General features: G+C 38.6%; 1 protein-coding gene across 4 annotated transcripts in view; it reads left to right on the forward strand.

The window, feature by feature from the left end:
- The window catches only part of TTC28 (tetratricopeptide repeat domain 28), a 651841-nt gene that overhangs the window by 240364 nt on the left and 392253 nt on the right, over nt 1-19224 (forward strand). Inside the window, exon 1 of one of the 4 annotated variants that reach the window (XM_036874397.1) lies at nt 11986-12756. The exons of the other annotated variants lie outside the window; for them this stretch is intronic. Within the exon in view, the coding sequence (XP_036730292.1) occupies nt 12730-12756 (27 nt within the window). The 5' untranslated portion in view covers nt 11986-12729. Of the gene's footprint in view, nt 1-11985; nt 12757-19224 lie in introns of those variants that run through there. 4 annotated transcript variants of the gene reach the window in all.

Genomic DNA, 19224 nt, shown 5'->3' on the forward strand with positions numbered 1-19224 from the left:
GCTATGGTGTTCTTAGTGGAATGCTATAAAATATTGACATTTTATTATATCTTTCAAATGCTCTATAGACGATAATTACAGAAAATTGTTTTGTGGTACATCCTTGCAATAAATTAATATCATCAGCACATGTCCATGAATAAAATAACCCATTTAACCAAGAATGTTGTTGATCTGTTTTCTCAACTTTTCATACTGACATTAGTTTGCTAATTTTTAATTTTTGTTGTCTGGTGCTAGAAGATGAGTGATAGCTCATGCCAAAGATTTAAAAATTTATGAGAGAAAAAGTTTTAAGTAGAGAGAATTATGTATTAACTTAATTTTTCTGTGAATTGGGGAAAGCTGATCACCTTTTAAAAAAAATAACAGCTTTATTGTGATATTTTCCACATATCATAAAATTTACCCTGTTAAAGTGTACAATTCAGTGGTTTTTCATTTATTCACTAAATTATGCAACCACTGTCCAATTCCAGATCATTTTAATCTCTTGCCAAAGAAACCCTGTACCCATTAGCAGCCACTCTTCCTTTCTCCTACTGCCCAGACCCTGGCAACCACTCACTAATCATCTTTCTGTCTCTAATCGACTTTTTGCCGGTTCTGGACATTTCATATAAATGGAATCATACATTATGTGTCACTTTCTTTTTTAGCAGCAGAACATCTGAATCCAAGTCTGGAAACACCAGCATTCTTTTTTTTTGAATGTTATTTTATTTATTTTTTTATACAGCAGGTTCTTATTGGTTATCCATTTTATACATATTAGTGTATATATGTCAATCCCAATCTCCCACTTCATCCCACCACCACTCCCCCCGCTCCCCGCCACTTTCTGGAAACACCAGCATTCTTAACACAGCAAATTTGAGCAAAACTTCAGTAATATTGCTAGACTGGATTCCTCATCCCAGCAGGTGGGATGATACACGAAAGTGTTGATTTGATGATAGATTCATCAACCGAGTAAACAGAACATTTCAAGGAGATGCTCTTTTGTTTAGAATTATTAGTGTTGCAAGAGGGAGGAATACCTAGTAGAAATGTGAACATGAAAACCCTTTAAGATACTAAATGAAAAAGGAAAATAATTTAAAATAGTATTTGTATATTTTGGTTAAATCTTTAACCCTATTTTGGTAGTTATTTGCTATTCAACTTTTGTCATTTACAGCATATAGCTAACCCCAGCTACTAACATGGAAAGTCATCCGTTGCACTCTATTCTACATGCAGAAGACTGCCAATAATTGTGTTAGATGGTATAATTGATAAGAGTGTTTCTGTGGGGGTTGGATCTTCTGAATTACCTTCCATGCAAGTTAGTTTTTGTCTTATATGTGCATTCAGAATAAACAGAAAATTCTTTATGATCTTAATTGCTATTGCTTAATTTGTAATCAGAGTGTCCACTATCTGACCCATTCATATCCTTTTGAAATAGGAAGAAAAAGCCCTCTCTTGTTTTTATATGGATGGCCGGATAGACAGCACTTTAAAAATCAGCATATGAATGTTTTGACTATCTCACTTAAGACAGCCTGTCAGTTTGGCAGCTCTGAGCCTGTTATTTCTGTGTCTTCTCTTTTCTCATTTTCATGTTTTGACAAATGAGATTGTACTTTTGACAAGTGATTTGTACTTCATCTAAGGTTTTCAAAGTGTTTTTAATTTATTTATTAAACTATCTTAAAGATCATTTTATCCACCCATTTTTGGGTTAATATAAGATTCTCTTTAATACAAATGAAAATAGAAAGTGATAGCACTGGAGTTCTTAAATAAAAAACATTATTGGGCAATAATTATTTTTCAGAATAATTATTGCTTATTTTTCAGAAGGTTATATTTTTTTCTATTAAGCATCTTCAGACTTAGGCCAGGGTGTAGTACTGATTTAATGGGAAAAGCCCCTTCTGGTGTTACTTGGGAGAGTGTATCTTTCAGAACTGAAGGTATTTACAAGTATCCTTTGGTAAATGAATAAATGCCATGCTGAAAATTTTATTGCAAAAGGAAATTCTATGTATTCTTATCATATAACCAACATTAATTTCACTGATTCATTGAATGAATATTTAATGAGTACTTAATATGTGCTGGGACCTGTTCTAAATACTGGACTTACAGTGGTGAACAATACAGATACCACTCCCTAGACCTTACATTCTGTTGGGTGACATAGTGATCAAATGAGTAAATAATGCAATTTCAAATTGTAATATGTGGCTTGAAGAAAACAAAGCAAAGTAAGAGAGTATGTAGTCAGTTTGGGGAGGGTAGTTGATTTTGTTCAGGAGGACTTCCCTGAGGACTATTTGAAAAGAGACTTGAATATTGAGAAGGAATATCTATTCTGGAGGAAGAGATTTCCAGGCAGACATAACTGCAACTACCAAGGTCATGAAGGAAACATAAGAAGACAGGTCTAGCCACAGCACAGTTAAGGAAAAGTATGGGAGGGTGTGGAAGGGGAAGCTGGGACAAAGTGAGAGAGTAGCATTGACATATACACTACCAAATGTAAAACAGATAGCTAGTGGGAAGCAGCTGCATAGCACAGGGAGATCAGCTCAGTGCTTTGTGACCACCTAGAGGGGTGGAATAGGGAGGGTGGGAGGGAGGCTTAAGAGGGAGGGGATATGGGGATATTTGTATACGTATAGCTGATTCACTTTGTTATACAGCAGAAATTAACACAACACAACATTGTAAAGCAATTATACTCCAATAAAGATGTAAAAAAAAAAAAGTATGGTAAGAGATGAGGATGAAAGGTAGAGGCTAGATGATGTAGGGAGGGCCTTGTAGGACGTGGTAAAGGCTTTGTATTTCTATTCTTTGTGCAAAGGGAAGCCTTAAGCAGGTTTCAGACAGGGAACTGCATGATCTGATTCACGTTATTGAAAGATCATCCTGGCTACACAGAGAGACTGGATCACAGGAAGCAAACTGAAGCTACTGTAGTAGTCCAGTTGATATTAGTGACAACTCTGACTAAAGAAGAAGGGGTAGAGGTGATGTGAAGTGGCAGGATATGAATTAGAATTTGTAGGTAGAGAGCTGAGGACTTGGTATTGGATTAGATGTTGAGGGCGAGGAAAGGAGCGGAATCAGAGGTAACTGTTTAAAGTTTTTGGCCTGAGCTGCTGGAGGAATAGAGATGCCATTAATTGAGATAAAATAAGACTGAAGAATGACCAGATTCTTGGGGGAAAATCAAGAATTTTGTTGAGATGTCTTAGTGAAGATGTTGAATAGGCAGTTATTTATACAAGTCTGGAGCTCAGAGAGGTAGGAATTTGAGGTATAAATACGGGTGTCATCAATTAAGAGATGGTATTTAGACGCTTGGGACTAGCTGAGATCTGAGGGAGTAATTATAGGCAGAAAAGAGAGCAGAAGACTGTGCCTTGGAGCTCTCCAGCATACATACATATCTGTTCATGCGTATATATTCATGCAAGAAAAACTTGTGTCCCAATATAAACAAAATCGAATGTGTCTGTGTGAGTCAGCCACGGTTCTTAGTTGCAAGTAACAGAAAACAACTGTGACTTCTAATCAAAAGGTACCTGGATTTCAGCCATAATGGGCCCACAGTAACTGCTGTATCCTGGTTGCCAGAGCTGGAACCACCACTGCGGCTGGATGTTGTATATGGTGATGAGCTCCATGGCACTGATGACCGTAGCAACCGGATGTTCCTGTGGGTCCTGCTAGAGTAAATTCTCTGTCACTATTCTTTGAGTCACTTGCTTCACTTTCAAACTTCTGGCAAAAAACTTTGCCAGAGGTATTATGTTTTTATCCCAGCTATCGGGTGGTGGGTATCAAGTAATTATCTGACCTCTTTGGTTACTGTCATGAGAGATATTTCCTACATTCCACCAAGACTCAGATAATGGGGAATTCCCCCAAAACAGAGGATGAGAGTTAAGATACCAGGCAGTTCAACAACCATAAACAGGTGTCCATTTGGTGAGTGTGATCCATTTGGTTGCTTATAAATTCATAGCAACAAGTCAGTATAGTGCCTCCAAATGGACCTCAAGAGTAATATTATTTTTCTACTGACTCTTTTCTCAAAGCCTGTTTCCTGCCATAGGATTGAAAAGAGATCTACTTTCCCTGTGTTCCTTTTAAGCATAGCCAGAGAAATATAGCCTCTTTTGGTTAAAAACACACAAGTAAATAAGCCCCCAGTTCAAGCATCTTTATTAAGTAAACCTTAACGTATTAAAACACACATGTAATTACTACCCTTGCACATCCAGGATTCCTTTAAGAACGTTAATAAACCCAAAGCTGTATATTCTGCCCCAAATATCTGACCACTGAATTTACTCCAGATAAATTCTCTAAATTTTAACTAAAGATAACATATGCTGAAGTTTCTCCCAGGTTGACAAATTATATAACAGCAAAATTACACATGCCCTATAGCTATGGCTACCTGGTAGAGAGAAGTAACAAGATTGTAGCCCAAAATATTATAGTCCATTGATCTGATCTATATGAGAAAATTGTAACACAGTCATAGTATTCTTAAGATGGAAGATTTGGACTTCCCTGGTTGTGCAGTGGTTAAGAATCTGCCTGCCAATGCAGGGGACATGGGTTTGAGCCCTGGTCCGGGAAGATACCACATGCCGCGGAGCAACTAAGCCTGTGCGCCACAACTACTGAGCCTGCACTCTAGAGCCCGCGAGCCACAACTACTGAGCCCGTATGCTTAGAGCCTGAGCTCCGCAACAAGAGAAGCCACCGCAATGAGAAGCCTGTGCACTGCAACGAAGAGTAGCCCCTGCTCGCTGCAACTAGAGAAAGCCCACGCGCATCAATGAAGACCCAACACAGCCTAAATAAATAAATAAATACATAAAATAAAATTTATTAAAAAAAAAAAGATTAATTGCTTACCAAAGAGATAACAAAGTATTTCCAGGCTAGTACCCATGTCCTTTAATAAGCTTCATTGGAAAATGACTGAATGCTGGACTTCTTCAGTGAGTGCTAGATTTTGTTGTCTTCCTTCAAAGAGTATTGAACTTTGTTCTGCCAGATAGTTAAGTTACTTGTAGATTAAATGTGCTTTTTTCAAGATTTGTTTTTAAGCTTTGTTAGGGTGAGTTTACAGTATACTTTAGTTAACCTCTTCTGTTAAGAAATGACATTTCTGAGGTCTCTACTGAATGTCTCAGGTATTCCCTCCACTCTGGCTATTGGAACTTGAAAGACTTGCAGCCCTAGAGAGTTCTGACAATTGTTCTTACAGCTTCCCTTCACTTAGCCTTGTGGAGTTTTGCCCTACATTGGGCAACGTTGTATTCAACCAGAACTCAAGAAGCCCCTGTGTTGATCTCTGGAGCACCTGTCCATGTAGCCCCCTTAGAGTTCATTTTCTCCGTTTCTCTACCCGGAATGTTCCAGCTTCATTGGCTTCCTCAAACTGATCTCTGTCTCCTCACGACCATTGTGCTCTGCTTGGGATCCCCTTCCTGCTCTGTGGTCCGGAAAGTGCCTCCAGGCAGAAATCCAGGGTGATCATAGGGGTTACCTCATTTGTTTTGCTTCTCTAAAGGTTCATAGTACTGTGTGCATATTGTTGTCTGAAACAGTACGAAAACAGTGTTTTTCCTGTATTTTATCCAGTTTTCTAGTTATGCCAGGAGAGTAAGCCTGGTCCCAGTTGCTCTGTTATGAACAGAAATCCCATTAGAAAAATGATTTTACCACTGAAACACATGAAGATTAGTTCTGGCAGCTTGTGGCCCTTAATATATAATCAACACAAAATCTATGGTATGATGAAGAAAGAGAAAAAAATTAGGGTTAGCATAGTAAAACAACCACAGTAACAACAATGCTAAACATATAGCATTATATACAGGTTATATTATATATGTGTATAATTACATATATAGTTTAATACTCCCAACAACCATACTTAGATAGTTGCTATTATTATCTCCATTTTACAGAGTTGGAAATTGAGGTACAGAAAAATGAATTAATCCAGGGTCACACAGCTAGTATATGGTGGATCTAAGGTTTGAACCAGGCATTATTAGCCAAATAAAAATTGCTGCCTCAGGAAACTGGGTAGGTCTCCCACCCATCCCAACTGAGCAGTGAATTATGTTGTATTTTTTTCTTTTTTCACCAAAGCTTTATACATGTCACCATTATGTAAATGACCCACAAATCTCTTTATAGCTATAGCTGTAGACATAGATATATATCCTTACCTCCAGACAATCCCTCCACCTACCTACTTTACATTTCTGTGTATCTCTTGCCACTACCTCAGACCTATAAGTCTCAAACTGAATTTAGTACCTACCTGTTCTTTCTGTGATCCATACTTTAGTTAGTAGGGTATCTCTTTTTCTAAAAGATGATGAAAAATTTGGGGATCATCTTTAAATCCTTCCTTCTCTGTCTCTTTCATGTAACAAGTTCTTAGGACCTGTTCTACTTGTGAAATGTCTCTCAAGAAGGGCCTTTTTCCACTTATGCTGCCCTAATTCAAGACCTCTTCATCCCTTATTGATCTTTTGTAATAGAAACTTATTTGGCCTTCCTGTCTTTAGTGTTCTCATATTCTTCCTTTCCTTCACAGTACTTCCAGAGTTAGCATAAAACTCAAATAGATTTGCTAATGCCTTGATTAAAACCCTGTGCTGCTCATCATTGTATTCTAAGTCAGGAATTAATAACAAGGCTTTGGAGTCTGACTCCAATTTCCTTTCTTCCAGCCATGATTCTTTGGGAATTTACTTAACCCTTTAGCCTTAATTTCCTCTTCTGTAAAATGGGCATAATGATAGTTCCTCCTCATAAAGGTGTTAGAAAGAATCAATGAATAAAAAAAATATATAAAAGACTTCAATGCTTAGCACATACTCAACAGATGATAGTTATTATTATTATTGTTAGGGTAATAGCATTCACAGCCCTCTAACCTTAAGTCCGCTATGCCTTGCCTTGTGTTATATGTGTCAGATCTGTGAGATGACTTGGTAATGTGGCCCATGTTTTCATACGTCCATATTTTGGCTCATGCTCTTTTCCTTCAGTCTGGCACATTCCTCCCCAAACACTGTCTCAGCTTGTTGAAAGGATACTGTGCCACCTCTCCTGTAAAACCTTTCTCTGTTACCACAGTCAGAATTAATTACTCTTTAGGGCTCCCATAGTCTTAATGAGAGAATATGTCATTAATTATTTCATTCTTTTAGCACTTAGCTTGCACTAAGAACTTGGGCTCTCAAAGTCAGATGAATGGCAAGATCAGTAGGGTTAGCTGCTGTTGTTATTGTTATTTTTATTAGTTGTGTACCTGTCTTTTCCTTCAACCTCACAAGACTGCTCTGTCCTTAAGGGCAAAAATCATCTGATTTATTTTTGTCTCCTCTCACAGTACCTAGTACAGTCCCTTGTATAGAATGAGTACTCAGTCAATATGTGTTGAATTTACAGGATTGGGCTTCAGCCTGTCTGACACTGTCTGATATAGTGGAAGGAAGTGAGGTGGATAAAGTTAGAGGTGATTTTCCCTGGATGTTGTAGAACAGTTTACTTCCCAAGGAATGGGAGCATGGTTCTACATCTACTTTGCAGTGTGGCAGAATTCTTATGCAACAGGTTATTTTAGTTTTCTTTTTTTAGCAAAGCAAGGCCTTTAATATTCTGAAAGCACCCAATTGTGTGAAATATCACTAATGAGGCCAAATTTTTTGGTCTCAAATATACTTCTACTTTTGTCCCTTTATTTCCTAATATCTCTTTAGATACTTGAAAATAATTTAGAGGTCTTTGGGAAAATTAATATATTTTCCAAATACTGTTTCACATTGAGTTTAATATTCTAAAACACAATAAATGTAAATAACTACGAAACTAGCTTTTCTGGGCATTTACCCTGTGATCAGTGTCAGACATATCACTCCTTAGGAAATCTTGAAGAAACTCACAACAGTGAAAAAAGGTGTGTTTTCTCCATTCATTTCCTCTTTCTTGCTTTTGTTCAGATTTGAATAGACAAGTAGTTATTGAGGAAAATACTACTTTAATAGACTGTTTTACAGTATCTCCCTTTAGGGAAGTGATTTGCAAAGTGCTATGTTTAAAAATGGAGTGGTACAAACGCCTTTTAGTAGCTGCATATCTGAGAAACTGTTCTTACTGTTGACATTGGATCTTTGAAACAATAAGCTAAATTACAACATTTTGAGCTGTGTTAGCTTGGTACCTCTATATAAATAATTTCTAAGGGAGAAAGTATACTGGTATAATAGTAATTCTATAAATATTTCAGATATAATTACCAAGTCAGTTTGGATTAAGCAAAATAAATAAAGGCACAAAGAAAAAAGCAAGATGATTTAATATAGTATTCATATTTACAGGCTTTTAGGTAATGGTCTTCTTTCGAGTGGTACCTACTAAATGAAAGCTGAAACACTCACCAGTCAGCAGGGAAAGAAATGCCATATAAATAAGTGACCCAAAGGAAATATACCTAAAAAATTGAAAACCAGCTTAAAACTTCACTTTGAAGTCTTAGATTATGTCGAAACATAAATATTTCCTCTGTCTCCTTTCTTGTTACAGTCCACTTGTCTCAGACTCCCTCTCCCCCAGTTTAAGTAACTTTGTCATTTATTAAGTCCAACAACATCTGAGCATGGGAGATTGCTCTTCAGTCCACAGACCATGCATGGTATGCATATGGATTCACAGATGCCCTCAAAAAACCACCCATAGATTAGGAACCATGTAGGTCTCTTAATTTACATATGGGAAAGTGAAGCCTTGAGTGGTTAAATCAACAGTCACAAATTATGACTTGCAGATGGAATTTAGACCTACAGGCATGTTTTGTTTGGCCTGTTAAGATGCTTTAAAACTTTTGAGCAAACAGTTAAAATCAGGAAAATTTTAGCTTCTCATGAAAATTTAGAGGATCTGGCACTGTTGGACTGATATTCCTGTATGGCATCAATTGACTAGCATTATGTAGCATGTAGCAACTCCCTCTTTTACATGATTTATCGTTCTCCAGATTTACAATCCTTACAGTTACCTTTTATCTTACACCTGACTCTGTTTCATTTATTCATGTCATCTGCCTTGCCCTTCTGATAATTTTTGTTGTATAGCAAGTTAGAGGCAGAGTAAAAAATAGAAACTTTTATCTTGACCTCTAAGCAATTGTAGGTTCCTGCCCCCATCACTCAGGCGTTGGTTTTTAAGCCTTGGATTCTAGTCCTTCCATTACTATTGACTTGCTGGGTGGCATTGAAGGGGTCAGTTAACTCCTGTGAATTTCAGTTTTGATATCTGTCATATCTGTCAAATGGTCATTATAAGCATTTTAATTATGCACATAATTTTAAAATCCAAAGGTTTATATACAAAACAGCCTTATAAAATCATGGTTAATATTTTGTTAGATTGCTTCAGTCATGCCTCTTGACTATTGTTAATACCTTTAATGCCCTGCATCCTACAGGATAAAGTCCAAATTTCTTTGCCTTACAGTGTTCCCTACCATTTGGTTCCAACATACCTTGCCAAAGTATCTTTTACTTTATATGGAATGGAATGGAATTTCCCTCATTCATCATTCAATCTCTACCCTCCCTTCATTCTTTTATCCCATAAATATTGAGCACGTCTGCTGTGCCAGGCACTATGCTGGCACTGAGGATTACAAAGCTGAACAAGACAAAGTTTCTGCCTCTAACATTCTCATTCTTAAGCCTTATATTTTAGGCAAGTCAATATATTTTGTATCTTGAATACACCTTGTATAGGCTCGCCTCCTTTGCTCACACTATTCTCCCTTTTCTTTTTCTTTCATTATTTCATTCAACAAATATTTATTGATTGCTTATTGTATCAGGCACTGTTCACTGGGTGTTGATATTATACAGAGTAAAGTCCCTGCTCCCTTGGAATTTATATTCTTGGGGATATAAGACATTAAATAAATAAAATATATGTCATAAAGGCTATGAAGTAAATGTAGCAGGGTAAGGAAGATAGAAGGTAACAGTCATAGTGCTATTATTTTAGAAGGAATGATGAGAGACAGCCTTTCTAATATGATATTTGAACTGAAGGAATTAAGGGAGGGATCCAAGAGGGTATCTGGTGAAAGGGTGATTCAGGCAGAGGGTGCAACACATATATGCTTGATATATTCAAGGGACAGTGAGGTGGCCAGTCTGGCAGGGGCTGAGAAAGGGAGTGGAAGAGGGGTAAGAGATGAGTTCTGAGAGTTAGACGGGTCCAGATCCTGAAGAACATTACTGCCTGTGGTAAGGACCTTGGCTTTTGGCTCTAGAATGAGTTGTATCTCCTCTGAATTTCTACTTCAGATTCCTTTGTGACACCTTCCTTGACCATCCCTGTTTACAGTGGTTTCTCCTTCTATCTCCTGGAATGCTACTTACCACGTAATTCGTTTGTTTAACTGACCAACGCAATGTCTGATTGTCCTCTTATAGGTCTTCAGCTCTGTCCTAACTTCTTTGTAACTAGTCTTTCTAGCATAGGAACTTAGTTTTATACCTTTCTATCCTACATGATGTTTTGCACCTAGTTGGGACTTAATATATGTTTCTTTTGTGAGGCTCCAGCCTCAGATATCAGCAGTAGGAATTGGAAAGCAATGTCTAAGAAAGAAGTGAAAGGACTTTGTGATAGATGAGACATAGGAATGATGTTAATTAAGGTTTTAGTTTGTGATCCTGGAAGAATAACAGTGCTATGGACAGATACAGGAAGGCTGGGAAGAGAAACTGATTTGGGGGTAGATTGATGAATTTGGTTTGGAATTTATTGAACTTCCATGTTAGTAGGATATCCAAGTTAAGCTGTGCAGAATGGTTTGGATATGTTAGGACATATACAGAGTATTGATGTTATTTGTGACTGCTGCCTGCAGTATGTAATTTCAAGAGCAGGGATAGCCTTATCTATCTGGCAAATAATAGGTGCTGGCAAATAATAGGTGCTTAAATCATAGGCACTTAATAGTTTTATTGAGCAGAGAGGTAAGGTTGGTGTGTAGCTATGATGCATATCATGGCTTAACTATACTTGTTAATATTATTATTTTTTAAAAGACAATGATTTCACCATTGAATTTCAGACTCTTAGGCTTAGAAAAAAATCTCGAAAGTAATTTGTTTTAGTTAACTGTTTTGGGTATTTTAATGACATTTACAATATATCTGATATAGTTAGTGTCCAATCTGCTTATAATCATCCACATCAGCCAGTCCTGCCAATGCATTATAGAACTCTGACATTAATAAGTTAAATATTGTTGAAACAATGGAGTGATGATACATCAGTTGCTATTATTATGTTCATCAGTTAGTATTCTAGTAGCTTACACTACCCATTAATTCCCAGCTATCAAAGTAGCCTCATGGTGAGATAAGAATTACTAGACATGTTGGATGACAAAATAATAGAATTACGTTGTATTTTGTATTTGGAGATGTGTCTCCTTAAATAGGATGGAATCATTTTATAGCAGCTGAATGAAACTCAATCTTAATAGCAATATTTTTTATAATAATAAAATTAGTGCTAAATTTAGAGAAGCAGAGTCTATTCTTGATTAAAATTTTTATTTTGTCAGATATCTTAAATCTTTTTCCTTCAAGTCACACTTTTAGATTATATAGCCTTTTGGTCTAGAAACCTTTTCTATTCCTTTTTTCTCTTGATATAACTCACAAATCTAGATCTTTTGAAATGGTTTCCTGATTCCGTAGGTCTATTCTGGCTCTGATTCCTTGGGAGCTGTTAGGTGCCTCTGAAACTGTGTGCTTACTTTTTGCTTTGGAACAGATGTCGTGGCACTAAGACCCAGAAACCATTTGCTCTGTGTGGCTGGAGCTGGGCAGGCTGTGCTCACACTGAAGGGAAGGAAGTCATTAGTGCAGACTGAGCTGTGGAGTTGGGTTCTTGCAGGATTTCCTTCCAGCCTTTCCCCACTAAGGTTCTTGGGAATTAAAAAAAAAAAAAAAAAAAAAATCTAAACACACAAACCAAGTTTTCCTATTTACAGTGTTCAGGGAAGGTAGGCATTTCGGGAAGGGCAGATCCTTTCCCCAAGCTATCCAAGAAAGAAGAGAAAACAGCGTAAAGAAGCTCTGATTACAGATCTTTGGAATTTTCTTTGCTAAATTTTACAAACGAGAAATACACCCAGAATTTTGGGAATTGCTCCAGGCTGCGCGTGAGGGTTTGATTGCTTGTCTAATCTTTTTTTGAGAAGAGGAGAATTCGCCAAAAGGGGTTTGGATGGCAGGAGCCCGGCTGGGTTTGTGCAGCAGCTTGCGTTCTCCGTCTCTTCTCTGAGGGAGGGTCTTTGCAGCCGGCTTGGAGACCCCCTGCCGCAGGCTCTTTTTGCTGGCGCTGGCCTGAGGGGAAAATGCTCCGCTCTGGCAGGAGTACGCTGGTTGCTGCTGGGACTTCCTAGCCCCGTGGGAAGTGTGTTCGTGGTTTGGGGATACTTTTCATTGAACTGAAGGCGAAAAGACTGGACTCTCCTGGGCTCTTTCCCTTCGCAGTGAATATGGGAAAGAATTAGGGGGTGGGAGGGAGGCAGCATGACTTGCAGTCGCCGCTGCCCTGCATCTGTCCCCAGCCCCCAGCCAGCATCTTGATGTTCCACGTATCGGCTGTACAAATATGATGAAATGGCAGCCCCGGAAGAAGGTAAGTGTCCCGGAGTGGGGACGGGGCCCTGATGCCCGACCCAGGGAGGGGTGACAGGGGGCGGTTGCCCTCGGGTCCCTCCACTCCTTCCGTAGTTTGCTGGACGGGCAGGTCCAAGTAGCTCTGTTCCTTTAGGGACTTACACCAGTCCCTTCGGGACGGGTTACCAAGTCTGATCTGCGTCCATTGCCCTCTTAAGTTTTTCCTTCTTGGTATGCCCAGACTCTTCAGGGGTGACAGCTCAGAAACATCCCTTTGCCTTAGAAGCCCGGTGGAGCCAGCCACACGATTAGCTTTGCAGGAGCCAGCCAAGAGCTGCCAGGGTCTAAGGACTCGGTGGCGCCTCGTCTACGGGGAGCCATTTGGGGTTGTATTCCCGACACATTCCAGTGTCCCCGCAGGTGGGTGTTGTAGCACCTACTTCCCCAAGGGGTTAATAGGCTCTGAGCCGCTGGCAGCCGCTTCTCCAGGGCCCCGCTGGGGGGCGAGCATCCCTAGCACAACCGCCCAGCAGCTGGTTCCTGGGCAGCGGGGGCCGCGGGGCCTCCAGCCTGAGCTCCTGGGGCCGGGCCTTCTGCCCGCGGGGCTCCCGGGCGGCTGCGTGGGCCCGCGCGAGTGCACGCGCCGACCATTGTCACGGGTGTGTGTCTGTGCGTGGCAGCGTGCACGGGCGTGTGTGCATCGATCGTGGGGAAGAGGGGGAGGGGGCACTTTGCGTTTTGCGAGATTATTTCCTAATATGGCTCCTTTGTTGAGAACTCAAGAAAAAAAAAATCCAGTGGTTCTATCAAAATAAATTGCTATTGGTCCCAGAAATAACGTTTCTAAATGTGGGACTGGTCGCTACCCCAGGACGTTCAGGGAGAAAGACAGCTTTCTTCAAGTTGTTGGCGGCTGTAGCTTTGGCTAGGGCTCCCTTTTGCTAACTTGTCTGACTGGCGCTGTTAGGTGAACCCAGTGGTTCACTGCATAGCACAGGACTTTTTCCCCCACTTCAAATACCTCATTTGGCCGTGTTTTTTATTGACATTCTTTTGAAGGAAAACAGCGAACTGAACGTGCTGTGCCTCTCCCCAGCCATGACCTGTCTCTGTTAGCAGCTGCCTGGTGTTTTACTTGAACTAGCTAAACTGACTTTCTTTGTGGCATGATGTGTGATACCATGTTTTACATCAGAGCTGAAATAGAAATCATGTGTGAAATGCATGAGAAGATATTGTGCATTTGTTTTATTGCTAGAAAATCTAACAAACCCTGCTTCAGTACAGCCTGGTGAATTGAAAGGTTTTCTTTGATATCTAATTTGCTATCTGAAACGAAGTCATTTCTATCGCATTCTGAAGTCAGAATCTCTCATATATTAGTTCTCATAGAGCTTCTTTCAATGATACTGGTTTCATGTGTTTTAGTTAAGAGATCCATGCATCTCCCCCCCACCACCCATAAAAATCAGAGTTAAGATGAGGAAAACCCATAGAAGAAACCATATAATTAAGAAATTTAAACAGATTCTGTGTATTCCTGGAGCCCTCCCCCCAATTTCTTCTATATTTGTAAATTGCATATTTATGAGTACTTTTAAGATGTCTGCAAACTATACATTCATAAATGTCTGTTTTTTCTATTTTACCCAATATGCAGTAACTCATGTGGTTATGTCTGAGGAAACCCCTCTGGGTACTGGTATTGCTTGAACCACGGAAGTATTATTCTTGGCAGTCAGGTGGATTTCTGGACTCTGGAAGATTCTGTTTCAAGTGTTAGGATTCACTCTGCAGTATTTACTCACTCTGTGATGCTTAAATTGCTATACCAGAAGGTTGTGTTTATTCACTGCATTCATAATCCCAAATCATCATGTCATAAGGATCCAGATATAATTCTGCAAAGTTCATAGAAGATTAAAAATTAAGCTGAGCCATTAAGTACTGTATGATTATTTGGTGGTGGCTTGAGAACAATTCTTCTTTCTTCTACGTTGGAAACGGAAGCTTCCTTGGAAGAATATTCAACTCCTGTAGGGCACCAATAAGTCTTTACAAAGATTAGGTTTATTTTTTTACTCTTGCAAGAATACTCACATGATCAGATCATTGCTGTGGTTTCTGGCTGGGCCTGCTAACACATTTGTAGTGGTACAGTCACATGCCATGTGTTTTGTCAAACTGTTTCACAAAAACCATTTACACCACAGATGAAAAGTGATACTACATTGATGTGATTTTAACAAAGCTAAGAAGATCATCCATAGAATGCTGCCCCAAGCATCATTTGCTATAGCTGGGCTTCATGGCTAGGATTGATGGTAACTTGCTATCATGGTGCCCTGTCAGCCACTACCAGTGCTGGCTTTTGTAAATTCTGGGCTCACTGTAAGAGAATGACCATAGGTTCTATGTTTCTTTGTTTCTAACTGAGCATGCAGCTGGGGTACATGATTGAAGGGGAGTTCTTTACTCTTCTTTCCTCTGCTTATTTGCTGGGTTTAACTAAATACTAAAATTCAAGATGTAGGCTCTGGAGTATTCAATTAGGGTCTGCTACCTTTTTCACAAAGAAACCACCAGAACACGATTAATCATGTTCCACTCTCAGGACCAGTGAGGAGCTTAGTTAGCCATAGCTTTGCTCCCTCATTTCTGGATACTACCACCAAGATGCTCTTCTTCCCTCCCCTTCTTGAAGAAACAGTGATTTTTATCTACCTCTGAATTCCTGGAGCATTTAGAATCTAAGACCTTTTAGGCTGATTGTCCTTTACTGATAGTAAACTTTTTTTATCTTAGCCTCTCAATTATTCTTAAAGCTCCTTGAGTTCAGGAACCACGCTTCACACCTCTTTTTTGGTGCCAGGGGTAATATAGTTGCTCAGTAAATATTTATTTGATGTAACAGTAAATAAGAACTATTGCTTTGTAAAACTCGTATTTATTTTTAGGGTGGTATGATCTTTAAATGTAAAAAGGTTCAGAATGTTTCAGTTGACTCATAGGTATTAGACTGTAGTGGATTATTAAAGAAAACCAGCATATTTTGGCACTCACTTCTAATCTTTTGTAGACAACTTCAGGGAGGGGACAGCTACACTTTCCACACAGGCTCCCTGGCAGTCATTGTTAAGACAGACTACCAGGCTCCGGATCCAGTGTCATGATCCTTTTATTAACATAACCTTATTGGCCTGGCAAAATATACTTTCCCATGTTTTCACGTTAATAGGCTATCATGCAGCACGTTATTTTTATCTTGTATTTGCAGAAATGATAGTAATTAAAATGCTCATCTCATAGGAATACGTTTGTTTACAATTCTGAAGTGATTTTTGCTCTTTAAAATCCAAGGATTAGTATCAGATAACACTGTGTAAATAAGACTGCAGTCAAAACCTTCAGGAAAACTGCTGCTGATTGGATTTTTTCATTCCTTATCTAATGTTATTTTACTGTTCACACATAATAAAAGATCATTAATAGGAATATGTCATATAAGCTACATTAATTATGTCATTTGAGAATCATATGATGTATTTATCTTGTTCTACTTGTCACATTAATATAATGTGAATCTGGCTTCTTAAATGACTTCTCTGATAGAGCTTCATTTATTTCAAAGCTCACTAATAAGGATTGTGTCCTGTAAATTTGTGTCTCAGAATAGCTTATTGCTTTTACAAAAGAGTGTATTTCAAATCCCTGAACTTTTTCTATGAGAAAGCATTTTGTTTCTGGATTAGAAAGCTAAGTCTCAAATTTTAATATAGCTATACTAAATTACTTAGTTACCTGCCTAAATGTTGTGCTAGTTGATATTATTATATTATTCATTTTGGACCACAGTTTGTTTATAGTATAAAATTAGACTTAAAAATAAGCATTGTGGACGAAAGTTTTAAAGAGAAGTCTTAGAAATTTCATGATAAAGGTCTTTCTGCAGATCCATCTATATACCATTCCCAGATCAGTGCAATCTAGAGACCCATGTTTTGGTTCTGGCAGTTCCCATGACTTGTGTCCTTGGGCATGTCATTTAATCTTTCACATCTGACTCCCCACTGTTATAGTTTAGCGCCTCATTATCATTTGCTGGATCTATTGCAAATGGCATCCTAATGATTTTTCTTTTTCTTGTCTCTTTTTTCCTCTAATTTTCCCTTCTTATTCCTTCTAGAGTAATTGTTTAAAGAAACACATGTATTTATTCACCTTCTTAAAACTCTGCCATGTCTCTCCATTGTCTAGTAGATGTCTTCAAAGTGGGGTGAACACACCTTGGGCTAGGGAGTGTGCAAGAAAATGACTGGGTTATGGGGAAGTATGAGGACTTCTGTTTTTGTGTATTTTTTAATCTAAAAGAATAAGAAATAAATTAAGCTGTACTCTCAATACAGTTTGCCACTCTTCCCTTGTTTGGGGGCCACAAGGGGTTCTTAGTGGTGCCCTCTCATTGTTCATGCCAGTCATTTGTTCACCTTCAGTGTGCTGTGGTGTACTTAGTTTCCATCATAAAAGATCTTGCCTTAAGTGATTAATTTTATTAAAGAGGAGACGAAAACAGAAGAATGTAGTGTAGGTTATATAGTATAGTGATGAAGAGGATGGGCTCTGAAGCTCGACTGCCTGGGTTTGAATTCCAGTACAGCCTCTTAGTAGCTGCATAGCCAAGTTATTCAGCCTCTCTATACTTCAGATGTCTCATCTATTTAATACGAGTGGCCACCTAGCTCTTGGTGTGACTTTGAAGATATAATGTAAAATGCTTACAAGGAGTGTCTGGCACATAAAATGTGCTTACTACACTTTTCCTGTTAGTATGATGGTACCCTGTAATCTAGCTGGACACAGCTTACCAGGCTTCTGTGCATTTGTACATACTTCTTCCTTTGCTTAGAATGTCTTCTTATACTCTTCTTAACTCACTTCCTTTTGTCACTGGTCATACCTTAAGAACTAACTCAATCTTCTCCTCCTTAGTGAATCTTTCTATGTAATTGCTGGGTATAGTTGGCCACACCCTCCTTTGACCATACTTGTATGAGTCATAGTCATAGCTCTGTACTGTAACTGTCAGTATGTCTGCCTCTATCAGTGTAAGGTTGAGGGCATAGGCACAGAGTAGGAACTGAAAGAGTGAATATTTGAAAAAATGCAACGCATTTATGGACTATGATGGTCAGTGATCTTCAACCAGCTGGCAAGATTCTCTGACTTGCCAGTTATTGGAAATGCCTAACTTGCAGGTTTATCTCTTTTTCTTACCCTCTCAGAACACCATATTGACTATGAGTCAGGGTGATGCATTAAAGGGATAATCTTAACTCCTTACCTATTAAAAATAAAGTCCCAGTTATGAGGTGATGGCTGCACAACAGTGTGTATGTGCTGAATGCAACTGAATTGTACACTTCAAAATGGTTAATTTTATGTTATATGAACTTTACCTCAAATGAAAAAAAAGGGGGAAAAAGTTACAGTTATTTGTGATACATCTCACAGCTGGATCACAAGATACAAGTGCAGCAATACCATGGTTGTAAACCACTGGAGTTAAATCTTTATTCCCTTCAGCCCGAAATATTTTGGATCTTGTAAAACTGGTAGGGAATGATCATCTATAGAAAACTACTTCCAGGGACATTTGAGAAGCTGGGAATAGTTGATAGACTTGATACGAAGTGAAAGAAGTCAACGATGAGGAAATCTGATTTGGCACCTTTACTATTCAGGAGCTAGCCAGTAAACATTGCCATTGTGAGAGGCTACAGAGTTGAATTGGCCCAACTTCAAGAAAAGGCGCCAGCAGCCACCTTCATTTTGCTGGTCAGTCACAGTGATGACATGCTGTGGAAATCACAGCGGAAGCAAGAGAAAACCTGAAATCCCAGCCGGCCTTGTCAGCTTTAACTTCCACAGCGAATTCATTATATCATTAATAACAATGTATGTCTCAGCTTTAAGACTTTGCTTTTTATTGATGTGCTAAAACCATGCAGTTTTATTGAAAGCTATAAAAATTATATCATTCAACTGACATTTTTAGGATATATATGACGCTTTTGTCCTGTACTTTCTTGTTAGTGCCCCCTTTTAGATTTTTGTAGCTAAGAGGCGTATTCTCACATGATTGAGCCCTTTAACTATATTCCTTTTTCAGCACACTTTGTTATTTATTCTGTTAGAGTGTTCTGTCTTCGTTATTTTGAGTATTCTATTCTTTTAGCATATATCGTAAGGAAAAACATAAAATTGTATCCTTTGGCTTACACCTTCTGTGTAATAAACTTAACATTTCTGGAAAAAGTACCTGAAATAAACTTGGTGTCAGTTGTCAAAGCTGTACATAAGCTTTCTGCTGGTAGACGTCTCTCAGTTTGGACTATCAAAGGACTGAAATTTCTATAGCTTACATCTGGTTATGTAAGCCAATGTCCATTCATGAATTCACTTATATTTCCAGCATTATTTACTTTGT

This window comes from Balaenoptera musculus, chromosome 14, assembly GCF_009873245.2.
Source record: "Balaenoptera musculus isolate JJ_BM4_2016_0621 chromosome 14, mBalMus1.pri.v3, whole genome shotgun sequence".
NCBI lineage: Eukaryota > Metazoa > Chordata > Mammalia > Artiodactyla > Balaenopteridae > Balaenoptera > Balaenoptera musculus.